Below are 13,412 nucleotides of genomic sequence, written 5' to 3' on the forward strand. Positions count from 1 at the left end.
GGTAGTTTCGTAAAAAATAAGGTAATTTTTAATGGTTTTGAAACCAAAAAGTGGTTTTTAACTTACCACAATAACTAAGTATACTTACTATTTGATGTGATTATACTTACTATTATTAATAACTATACTTACCATTCAATTATTGATAAAATACACTTAACCTGCTATTCAAGTAACAGGTAAACTTAAAAAATTAAGTTATAATAAATTTTCAAAATCTCTAAAATAAATATAAAATTTATAAAATAGAATTTAAGAAAAAAATAAACAAAATAAATTTGAATTCTAAACATTTTATTATAATTTATTACATTTTATGAAATATGATTTTTTATTTATTTATCTACTTAATAGCAATAAATGAAACCTAATTTCCTTTTCATTTATCACACTTGAAAATAATAAATGCAATTAATAAGAAATATAAGTAATAAAATATAGAAAAAATTATAATTTATTTGAGGGTTCCATGAACAAAATTTTATGTTTATTTTTAAATTTTTTGAATATTTGAAGATTTAAAAATAAGATTGTTGTTGATTTGGAACTCCTTAGGTAAGAATCTATGTCTCTATCGTCTCTATCTCTTTTTTTACATTAACTTTCCATGATATTTTGAATTTATAAATTTTAATATTCTGTTGGAACAACATTTCACCTAGTTAAAAGAAAAATTATGAGATTTAAGTATAAAAAAAAAAAAAAAAATCAAGTTTGATGAAATAGTAAGTGCAATCTTAAGTTTAATTTAAATAATTAATTAATCAAGTCTACTAAAATAGTAAGTAGAGTCCTATTGAGTAGTAAGTATTGTTTAAATGATGAGTCAAGTTTGATAAAGTAGTAAGCAGAGTCTAATTGAGTAGTAAGTATTATTTAAGTGATGAGTCAAGTTTAATAAAGTAGTAAGTAGAGTCTCATTGAGTAGTAAGTGTTATTTAAATGAGTAATAAGTCAAGTCTGATAAAATAATAAGTAGAGTCTCACTGAGTAGTAAATATGGTTTAAATGAGTGGTAAGTAAGTCTGATAAAATAGTAAGTATGGTTTAAATGAGTGTTTTTCAATTTATTACAACAACAAAACATATTTACTACTTGATATAGTTGTAATTATTCCACATAACTACACTTACCATTCAAACATTAATAAAATGCACCTAACCTCTAAAATAAATATAAAATTTATAAACTAGAATGTAAACAAAAAAATATATATATACAAAATAAATATGAAAATTATAAATTTTATTATAATTTTTTACATTTTATGGAATATGATTTTTTTTTTTTTTTTTATGTACTTAATGGCAATGAATGGCAATAAATGAAACCTAGTATCTTTTTCATCTACCACAATAAATGCAATTAATGAGAAATATGATTAGCAAAATATAGAAAAATTTCAAATTCATTTGAGGATTCCATAAACAAAATTTGATGTTCATTTCTAACATTTTCGAAGATTTTAAGATAAAATTGTTGTTGATTTGGAACTCCTTAGGTAAGTCTCTCTCTTTTTACTTTCACTTCCATTATATTTTGAATTTATAAATTTTTATGTTTTGTTGGAACAACATTTCACCTAATTAAAAGAAAAATTATGAGATTCAAGTAGTAAGGGGGGAAAAAATCAAGTTTGATGAAATAGTAAATGTAGTCTTAAGTTTAGTTTAAATGATTGATAAGTCAAGGATGTTCATTTCTAAAACTTTTGGAGATTTTAAGATAAAATTGTTATTGATTTGGAACTTCTTAGGTAAGTTTCTCTCTTTTTACTTTCACTTCCATTATATTTTGAATTTATAAATTTTTATGTTTTGTTGGAATAATATTTCAGTTAGTTAAAAGAAAAATTTCGAGATTCAAGTGGTAAGAAAAAAAAAATCAAGTTTGATGAAATAGTAAATGTAGTCTTAAATTTAGTTTAAATGATTGATAAGTCAAGTCTAATAAAGCAGTAAGTAGAGTCTCATTGAGTAAGTATTGTTTAAATGAGTGATAAGTCAAGTTTGATAAAGTAGTAAGTATAATCTTATTGAGTAGTAAGTGTAGCTTAAATGAGTAGTAAATCAAGTCTGATAAAGTAGTAAGGATAGTCTCATTGAGTAGTAAGTGTAATTCAAGTGAGTGGTAAGTCAAGTCTGATAAAGTAGTAAGTATGGTTTAAATGAGTTGTAAGCCAAATATTGAGTAGTAGGTATGGTTTAAATAAGTGGTAAGTCAAGTCTGATAAAATAGTAAGTACAGTCTCATTGACTAGTAAGTGTGGTTTAAATGGCTGATAAGTCAAGTTTGATAAAGTAGTAAGTAGAGTCTCATTGAGTAGTAAGTGTAATTCTGATAGAGTAGTAAGTGTGGTTTAAATGAGTTAAATCTGATAAAATAATAAGTAAAGTCTTATTAAGTAGTAAGTGTTGTTTAAATGACTGATAAGTCAAGTTTGATAAAGTAGTAAGTAGAGTCTCATTGAATAGTAAATGTGATTCAAATGAGCGGTAAGTGAGATAATAACAGCACTATCATATTCATTAACATATTAAACATATTAAACAAAAGTAAAGTGAGATAATAACAAATCAATACCCTTTCACATGATTCAATTTTTCCCGTGTACTGTTTTGTTCCAAAATAGGACTTGAGCATGTTTGGCTTATGAACCTTGTGTTGCAAAATATGTTGCTACAACTCATAAAAATTAGTATAAATATCAATAACACAAACTACGTAGTCAAATGCTTTTAATTGTAAAATGCATAAGTAAATTACCGAAAAATATGTAGGTAGATACCACGCTGGATATTTCGCATCTGGGATACGATCCTTTTTCTTTAATGTAAATTGCAAAGCAACTAAAGTAATTACCTAAGAAACAAAAACTCATCAATAAATGCAATTATCTTGTACATTATAAATTCATTTGAGCAATGGTTTACTACTTACTTGTCCATCAAGCCAACAACCACGATCTAATGTCCATATGTTTTTGCGCGTTCCATATTGAATATCAAAGTTAATAAGAATTTCACTATCATATTAATTAAGAGATACATGTCAATGTGACAATATAAATACATGAAACATAAAAGAAAATATTTCTTGAAAGAAATAGAACCTTTCCAATTTACTACGATAAAACAAATAGTCTCTTATCAATTTATCCTCAACTGAAAGCGGTGGCAAATCAAATCCTTTCATGGGAGTTGGCATACTCAACAACTCAGAAATCTGTTTTTAACCAATCATTAATAACATTTTCATAAAGTATGTAATTGAATATTCTCCTAAAAATGAGTTTCTATAAGAAAACATAAGTATACCTTTCTCGAATGTTGTTCAGGAAACACAACAACTTGTTTATTTTTCATTGTAGCTTTCTGTATAACATAAATCAGTCGGTGACTAAGTTCATTTGTAATAAATTATTTTTAAAAAAATTGTTATGTGTACAAATATTATTTATTACCTCTTGTGCATATTTAGGCAACATGTCAAGTTGTTTGCTTGTTATATTATATTTCTACATAACACAAATAAATCAATAACTACTTTCAATTTTAACAACAAAACAAAACAAATAGTAATAATAATAATAATAATAATAATAATAATAATGTATCTTACCTTGCCAAGTTCAACATCATAGGGTGAAAGTATATGTTTGCTTTTTTTTCGTTTGCTTTCCCTCCTAAGCTTCATATGATAAGGCAAAACTGTTGAAGACTCGGCACCATCATCTACCGGAATTGACCTTTTTAAAATCACTTTTGGTAACTTTGGTTGTAGTAGCTCATGTTCACTAAAAAATGGTGCAAATGGAGATACGGACGATGTGAACTGATCACCTAATGGAATCTTAGGCAATCCCTCATTTTCTTGTTTGAGTTGTTTATCCATAGGAGACGTACGATCTTGGAAAGCATAAGGTGGGGGACTCCATTTGTCATCCAAGATATCTTCATTTTTCAATTGACAATCGATATCATGAGAGTGCTTCTCCTTTTCAATTGCCCATGACCCATTAGCTACCTTTGCAATTGCTATCAAAATCTCTTCTTTGGCAGATTCTATTGATTGACTGACACCAACGACTAAGTTATTTAAGTCTCCTCTCAAATCTTTCACTTCTTTTTCAACATTACTTAGCCGTGCATTTATGTTTGGCTCTACACTCACATCATTATCTTCAACAATAAAACCAACATATTAAGAAAATAATAACAAACATGTTAAACAAATTCTTTAATTACAACACGCATACAAATTAAATTATATAACACATAAGATTACCTTCTTGTTGTTTTGGTATTGAAGTTTTTCTAACATGGAGATTCTCTTTTTAATCACCTCATCTGTCCAATATACTAAACGAGGTGCTTGTCTACTTGCACATGGACTAACAAAATCCACAGCAGGTGTCACATGCTCAATGTAGAATAACTACATGATATGGTTATGTAATGATTAGTAAGTTCAAGAATGTACTAAATAGACAATCATTTGTTTACCATGATTTAGAAACATACCATCAGAAAAAACAAGCAACCTCGAATTCCTCGTTGTCCCTTTCCTTCTCCTTTGTCCTTGTACTTTCGCACACCATCGACTAAAAAGTCTAAGACGAGTTTTGACCAATTTAACTTATGTAAAGAAGACATATCCTTCAAGGAATGGAGAAAACAACGATTTATTGACAACTCCGATGTAGGGCACAAAAGAGAACCTAGAATGTACAATACAAATCTTCCCTTAAAATCATCCCCGTCTACTTTCATATCAAACAACTCATTCCTTAAAGACCTCAATGAAATAGAACCACACTTCTTAACACCATACTTGTTCGACAACTCTTCAATATCAGTGTGGTCCCCATTTACGTTTATAATTGATCCCTCACAAGGAAGTCCTAATATGTGGCTTACATCAAATGGTGTTATAATTATTCTTTTACCATGAACGAATAAACACCGAGATGTATGATCAAAACAACCAACCAACCATTCACAGAGTTGTCGTGGAAATCTCGTGCATTTAAGCTCTAATAAACCTCCAAAGCCAATTGATTTGATAGCTTCTTTTTGTAATGGTTGAAGCAATTGTACTAACTCATAAACTGAGTTCAATGCTGTCCGAGTTGTCATGGTTAGCTAAACACAATAACAAAAAATACATTAGACCAAATTTAAATTCCAAAACATACTATGAAAATTTAATCATATATTAAAACACTACAATTAAAACATATTATTAATATCATTAATTTTTTGTAGTGTTCTTTCATTGTATTCTATAAATATTGTGTGTATATATATATATATATATTCTTTTAAGATTACTCACCCAAGTCCTAGTTACTCACTAATAGGACAATTAATCAAGCCTACATATCCCCCCATTCTATAAACAAAAACAATAACAGAAATGGGGCCATCATGGGCTATCTTGCTTTAAAAAAAAAAAAAAAAAAAAAAAGAAACAAAACAAAAAAATCACAAATGGGATCACATGAACTATATTGCTTTTAAAAATAAATGTAATAAAGCATATGGTCCCATATACACAATCTCCAAAGCAAACCGATAATAGATATATGACTATCATGGACTATCTTACTTCAAAAAAATAATAGAAATAAGACTTAAAAAAAAAAAAAAAAAAAAAAACCACAAATGGGGCCACCATAAACTATCTTACTTTTAAAAATATAAACAACAAAGCATGAGATAATACAAAAAACTCAACCATTTATTGTCTAGCAAAAAGTGTCAAAGTCCCCATTACCCACCAATGGGACAATTTGTCAACCATTCATGTCCCTCCATTCCAAAAACAAACAAAGTGTATAAATGATAAAGAAAAAAATAAGAAAAAGAAACAAAAAACATAAAAATTACAAATGGGACCACCATTACTTTAAAAAAAAATAAGTAACAAACCATATGAGACAACACAAAATTCATACCCACAAACAAACAAACAAACAAATAAACTCCAAAACATATGAGACAACCATATACCTAGTATTCTAGAAAGATTTGGGGATTAAGAGAAAAATATAACATCATTTTTTAAAAGTGTAAGCAAATCGAATTAGGTGCAGTGACTTTCCATATCTATAGTCCATTCGAATTTAGGCTGATTGAGGAAAAACCATCTGCATCTATCCATTTAAACCATTAAAATCATTTATTTTGTGACAGATTAGTTGGTCAATTCGATTTTGATAGATCTTGTGGATATTTGTCCACCCCTAACTAAGAGGATTTTCACCTTTCTCCAATAGTGATTTTTGTTAATTTCATTTAATTAATCAGACATGTTGCTCGAAAATGAAAAATTACAAATGTCATAATATGATTTTTATTAATTAAAATAGTAACACTTAATATTTTTTAGTTAGTTTTGAAAGATAAATAGATAAGTATCACCTCAAAATGATGCGGAACATTGCTCAAAAATTACCAAATAACTTGTCAAATTAGAGAGGTGCATGATTAGATTTCAGAATAAATCAAAGATCAAATTATTATTTATGATTTTATAAAATTTAAAATCAAATCAAACTGAAGCATAAAACATTGCTATGCGACGGAAGTAACGTACCATTGCATATGTTGCGTCTTTTGTGACGTAATGGGTTACCCATTACTAAAAATATCATTTTTTATTATCTTCTTTTTTGCAATGGATTATTTCCATCGCAAAAAATTATATTTAGTGATGAAGTTTTTTACTATTGCAAAAGCTTGTTATTTGCCACGGTTTTTAAGTCGTCGCAAAAAATACAATGTCATAAAGCCCCTTTTCTAGTAGTGAATGGGACAATTTGTCAACCATTCAAGTCCTTCCATTCCAAAAACAATTAGGTGCATAAATGATAAAGAACAGAAAAAAAAGAAAGAAAGAACATAAAAAATACATATGGACCATGAACCATCTTTACTTTAAAAAATAAGTAACACAACATATGAGACAACACAAAATTCATACCCATAACCAAACAAACTGCAAAGCATATGAGACAACCATATACCCAATATTCTAGAAAGATTTGGGGATTGAGGGAAAAAAAACGCCACCTCCAACCACATACTAAAAATTCAAAAAAATACCATACAAAAATGATTTTTTTTAAAAAATCAATATATATATGATTTTTACTCTATCCATCTACTTACCCATCTACTTTTGTCATTCATTTTCACTAAAAAAAAAAATGAGGAAAAAAAAAGGTTTAAAAAGCAGAGAAACCCAAAAAAAAATAAAGCCAAATTACCCACCTACTTTTGTCTTTGATTTTGAACAAAAAAATCAGAAAAGAAAAAAAAATGTTTCGAAAGTAGAGAAACCAAAAAAATAAAGCCAACTCACCCACTTTTGTCTTTGATTTTTAAGACCAAAAAAAAACAGGACCACTTCCAGATGATTTTGAACCCAAAAAAAATCAAAAAAAAAAACAAAAAAGGAAGACTTGGGATTGCAATAATACAGTTGCATATTCACTCCAAAAGCCATGAACAAGTCGGAGGAAGCCATTGAACAAAAGAAAACCAGTTTAAAGGTTCCAAAAGGAAAAAAAAATGTTTAGAAAGCAAACCCTTTTCTTCTTGTTCCTATCACAAGTAGCCATTGAACAGAGCTTCTGGTCTTGTCGACGATCTTCAGGGCAAATGAGTGGCCAGAATCAAAGCGGGGTTGCGCCGGTGGTGGTGGAACAATGGGATCGAGGCGATGAGAGGCCGGTCAGGTGTGAGAGAGAAGGGCTTGTAGAAACCCTCACACAGTAGAGAGAGAGAGAGAGAGAAGAGAGTATAGAGATAGAAGAACACAGTAGAGAAAGAGAGAGAGAGAAGAGAGTACAGAGAAACAAAAAACAATACCAGTAGAGAGAGTGTATTGACCGGTGGTAACAAGCTTTTTTTTTTTTAATTTATTTTTTAACTTGTTTTGGTTTTGGATGGTTAAGATTTAAAGATTTCAATCTAATGGTTCAAAATTGTTTTCATGTATGGTACACAAATACCACTTTTGGGTACCATAGCCGAACCCCAATTGCATAATCCAAATAAACAAGACGGACTAACAAAAGTAAAAGTCGAGTTGGGCACGTGGAGAGCATACCCACTGACTAGCTAGGGTACTTTTGACCATTTCAAGCCCCGAATGATAGCCCATAACGAGCCTTCACAATGGGCGCTCTATATTGGCTGTCAATTTGGGCCCTATCAAAGGCAAACTATGGGACTATAATTTTTTTATTTTTGCTGGGTATGGGACTATAATTTTGGGAGGCATTTCTTCTAATTGGACTATAAAATTTAAAACCACATGGGCTTTAATTTGTTGATATTTTAAGGGAAACTTACTGATAAGTCCCATGTAACAAGTTCAAAACTCAATTAATCCCAAAACAAAATACTTGCACCAATTAGTCCAACACATTTTTAATTGTTACCAAAAAATCTTTTTTTTTTTTTTTAATTTATAGACACTGTTCACATCTTACTACCGCCGGACTTCCGTTTAACGGTCGTCGGAGACTCACCGAAATGTTTAGAATATTGCCGGAAAAAAAAAATTAAAAAACATGTTATGAAACTGTAAAATTTTACAGTTCTAAAGAATGTTATAAAACTGCAAAATTTTACAGTTTTAAACCATGATTCATTCCAGCACCAAAAAAAAAATTTGAAACTGTAAAATTTTACAGTTTTCACCGCCTGTAACTAAAACTCGAAAACTGCTTGTTCAGAATTCGGAAATTTTCTCCATTAGAACAGAAAAACAGAAGTGTATAGCAGAGAGAGAGAAAAAAAAAAAAAGAGATCGAAGGGGAAAGACGAATGTCTAACCAAATCTGTGTAGATCTACTCAGATCTGATGTGGATCTGAGTAGATCTATATCAGATCTAAGTAGATCCATTCATCTTCTTCGTCGGAAAATATATCATCTTCTTCGTCGGAGTTGATTTCAATGCTTGGTGGTTATCAATGAACCCCGATCAATGGAGAAAGATATGATCACCGGTGGTCCTCTTCCATGACAAACACGGTGACAGAAAAATGTAGAAAAAAAAACGAGAGAGGAAGGGAAGCAAAAAGCAGAGAGAGAGGAAAGGACTTTTGGGTGTAGTGAAAAAGTTATGAGATTAAATGGAGATCACATGTTTTCCATAGGACCTATGAATAATTTTCCCATATTTTAAAGACCAAAATTTGAGAGATTCTATTTACACCAAAAAAATCATTTAGCACGCTCAGTGTTAATCATTTAGAATCACGCCCAAAATTTGGACCTTTTGTGGGCCAAAAATTTAGAAATAAAAATGCCCAAAATCTGGGCTTTGGAAAGGCCTGTATTGAGCCTTGATGGCCAGAATTTGGACTATCTGTTAGTCATGGAAGTAGAACTCAAAAGGCTAAGTTGATTCACAGCATTAATTTTGGTACTTTAATGAAACACTAATAACATAATAAGGAGAAAAAAAATAAACAAAGAAACAAATGAACACCAAAACATCACATCACAATAGGTGGGCCCACTGCCAACTCATTAGAATTAGCTTTAGGGCTCAAGAATTAGAGTTCCAAAACATTTCTCTGTTTTTTAAAGGCTTTGCAAAGACATGGGCCACGTTACACTTCGTTTGGATCACAGGGTGAGAAATAAAAAAAAAAAATTTTTGTGATCGCTTATTTAAGTGAGGAAAAATAATCAGTTTGTTTAGTTTTAGTTTTCAAAAAACAATTTAAAAAAAATTTTAATTTTTTATTTTTTTTATTTTAATGTTTTCAATGAATTTTTTTTAATATTTTAAGTATTTTTTTTTTATTTTTAGACACACCTAACATAAATACACTTAAAAAGTATAATGTTTGTGAAAAAAATCTTTAAAAAATACATTAAATATCAAAAATACAAAAAAAAATAAATAAATAATTTCAGTACATTTTTCGTATTTTTGTATATCTATTAATTTTTTAAAATATTTTTTTATAAATATTTTACTATTTAGATACATCTAAGTAAGGTACATCTAAAAAAGTACTAAAAAAATTGTATAAAATTTAAAAAATATTCACTAAAAAAAAATACGAAAAATTAAAAAACTTAGTTTTCAAAAAATTGAATTCAAAAACTGAAACCAAACACACAGAATTGTATTTTTTTTTCTTTTATAAGACATTTTTTAATTTTTTTTCATCTTTCTCTTATTTTTTCATATTTTCAACTAGGCTCACACAATTTTCAACTAGGCTCACGAGTCGTGCTAATAGGCCGCGTCTCATGAATCAATGAACGAACCTGAACTATAAATCCCAGTTCCAAATTCAACCCCGAGATTCATTCAACTTAATTTTGCCAACTCAAAGTACAAATTTAGACCTAATAAAAGCACGTGAATAACAGGATTTTTGCGCGTCTCATGAATCAACGAACGAACCTGAACTATAAATCCCAATTCCAAATTCAACCCCGAGTTTCATTCAACTTAATTTTACCAACCCAAAGTACAAATTTAAACCTAATAAAAGCACGTGAATAATAGGATTTTTGAACCTTAACGCTACCTTTAAATTTGAATTTCAAGTCCCCTTATACCTTAACAACTCATTAGTTATTTCAATCTCGTGTTTCCAACGTCCTGTGTCATATTTGATTAAAAGTAGTTTAACGTCCTGTGTCATATTTGATTAAAAGTAGTTTAAAAAGTCATGGAATGGTACCATTAAAATTGGTTTGGTACAGCCTCTAGAACATCGCAAGCCCGTAAAGACTGCGATGCTCCTAATGAAAAAGCATGGGGCCCCTCTTATTTGTTATTTATTATGAGATTTACATACGGTCAACTTTAGCCAACTCCCAAGAGCACCAGTGGTGTGTAGCTCTAGTGTTTGACATAGTACAAATAACTTCTTTTTTTTTCGAAGATAAATAGACATGTATTCAATCTATACTTTTTAAGTAATTGAATGCATTTTCAAGGTCTATGAGTCGAATTTTATTTTAATATTTAAATTGTTATATATATGAAGGGCTAAATATAAACGAAGCAGGTCAAAACTTTAAACCGCTCAAAACCATTAAGCCCAATCCATCTGACCATTTTATATGAGCCAAACACTAACATGGGCTAACCACATTAAGCCCTAATCCTCATAGATTATCCCTCTAGTCAACAACACTCAGGGCCAAGACTGTCAAGACATGGCCAACTAAGAGAAGGCATTGAGATGGGTTGAATAACATGGGTCGAGCCCATAAGCAGAACCGAAGTGGGCCAAGCTCACAAAAAGTTATCCATATAGGCCCTAGCCATCTCTATAACAACTTCATAGAAGGCCGAACAAGGCCAGGCCGGGGAGCTAAGCAGACCAAGTAGAGGCCTCACAAGCAGGCATTGAAGCTGTGAGTACAAATGCCACCTCAGTTGGTCACTCTCTATGAATCAAGGAAACTATTAGGAAAAGGAATGAGCAAATGACAATGATGGCTCATATATGCATGTGCAACTATGGGCAACCAACTTAGTGGTCCTCACCTTGAGTTATGATAGAAAACACCAAAAGACACCAAGGGTGTGTTTGGTTTGGCTTTGAAAGATAAATTTTCAAAAATAAATTTAGAACGAGAGTTTATAATTTTTTTTTATTTGTTCGGTTGTATGTTTTAGAAATAGTTTTGGAGTATGGAAGTTTAGAATGATTTGATATTTTGTTGTCATTGAGTAGATGTGTGTGAAAAAAAAAGTGATTGAGAAACAGAGAGGAGAGAGAGAAAAAGTGATTGATTGATATGTAGGAGAGAGAAAGTGATTTTCAATTTTTTTTCTAAAATCACTAAATCAAACAAAATTTTGGAAAATTTTCTCCAAAATTTATTTCTCAAAAGCAAACCAAACAAGGCCCAAACCTCCTTGACCCTTATTTGGAGAGCGAGACAAGTAATCTATATAAATAACACATCCATCTCATTGCAAATTAAGTAATTCCAAATTATCTCATATACAATACATACACTCTTGATGTAACAATCCTGACCTATGATTAGTCTATAATCCATAATTAAGAATGTCTAATAAGTATGGGTGAGCAGTGGATATACCGATCCGCCAAACCAACCGAACTGAACCGATCCATCACATTTTGGACGGATGCATGATGACGAGCGGACGGTTACAAATTAATTTATTCCAATCTGCCTAATTTTAGACAGATGGCGAATTTGAGGTTCCTTTGGCCGCAACCAAACCGCCAAACCGCAAGCACTCCTAGCCCTTGGCTTGAATAAATATTAAGTACAAAACAACAAAATAAAGCATCCAGCTCGTAGGTCCTCCCAAGATACGTCCTTGGAGGAAGCATATCCCTGATACTTGAAAATATTTTCCCAAAGTAGGGTGAGCCAAAGCCCAACATAAACAATCTAACACAGTATATGGGAATTAATGAGATATAAGCATGATGCACATTTTCATTGTCCTACAACAGAATCTTTATAACTTTCTCCAAACCGTAGTGTGCCAAACTTACATTTCATTCCATTTATTTTAGTCCGATATATATATATATATATATTCACTACCTTTAATCTGCTCAACAGAGGATACACCTTACAAGCTTCCAACAAATTAAAATCATCACACAATACATTCACTTCTCTTTGCCATTTTACGAAAATTTCGTCCACGGAAATCGGCACCCATGTACACAAATGGTTTTCGGGACTTTCACTCTAGACACACAAGCCAACTTAATTCAATGGATCCCCATTTTTCTCCTCAAAACATGGAGTACATCCCCTTTCTCCTCTCAAATATCATACATAAACAATGTATATCATTCATAATCATATTCAATGATAATGGTTATAGGATTAGTTTTAATTCGCCTAATCCACATACAATGTCCACAACAATCATGACTATCCTCCACCAATAGCCGAAAACAATTATCTCTAAGCAGATATACAATCTTTATAACAGATAATTCATCAAATTTTCATAGGTGAGTGATTAAACAAATCCAACAACACTATTCATGTATACATCCTTCCAATTTCACATTCCCTATACCAATTTCAATATTTGTACAAAATAATTATTCAATATATTTTAGGGCAAAGCTCTCTATTTTTTCAAATATTAACCCAAGGTCAAAATCAATTATTTTGACACAGGATAACCTCATATCCAAACCCCTTAACCATTTATACAACACTCACATAGAAACCCCTCTTTTCAAACCTTGACCCAAACCCTAGGTTTGCTCAAAACAGCCCCAAAATCTCATAATTTTCATACAACAAACTATAACCAAGTTAAACCCATATTAAGGTATAGAAAATCCTTACCTCAAGTTTAGAAAACTAATGGAGCAAGCACGAAACTCCAACAATGCCGAAATCAAATTT

General features: G+C 30.5%; 1 protein-coding gene across 1 annotated transcript; it reads right to left on the minus strand.

Annotated features, from left to right (window-relative positions):
- Positions 1 to 2,213: 2,213 nt before the first annotated feature.
- Positions 2,214 to 8,003, minus strand: LOC145796534 (uncharacterized). The gene is made up of 5 exons (XM_082881762.1): positions 7,596 to 8,003; positions 4,525 to 5,145; positions 3,623 to 4,438; positions 2,942 to 3,518; positions 2,214 to 2,863 (listed from the first exon to the last, which is right to left on the minus strand). The coding sequence occupies exons 1-3, from the start codon at positions 7,626 to 7,628 to the stop codon at positions 4,268 to 4,270; spliced, it is 825 nt and encodes a 274-aa protein (XP_082737888.1). The 5' UTR covers positions 7,629 to 8,003; the 3' UTR covers positions 2,214 to 2,863; positions 2,942 to 3,518; positions 3,623 to 4,267.
- Between the last annotated feature and the right edge of the window lie 5,409 nt (positions 8,004 to 13,412).

Source organism: Camellia sinensis, chromosome 8 (assembly GCF_055761805.1).
Source record: "Camellia sinensis isolate YWXY chromosome 8, ASM5576180v1, whole genome shotgun sequence".
Taxonomy (NCBI): Eukaryota; Viridiplantae; Streptophyta; class Magnoliopsida; order Ericales; family Theaceae; genus Camellia; species Camellia sinensis.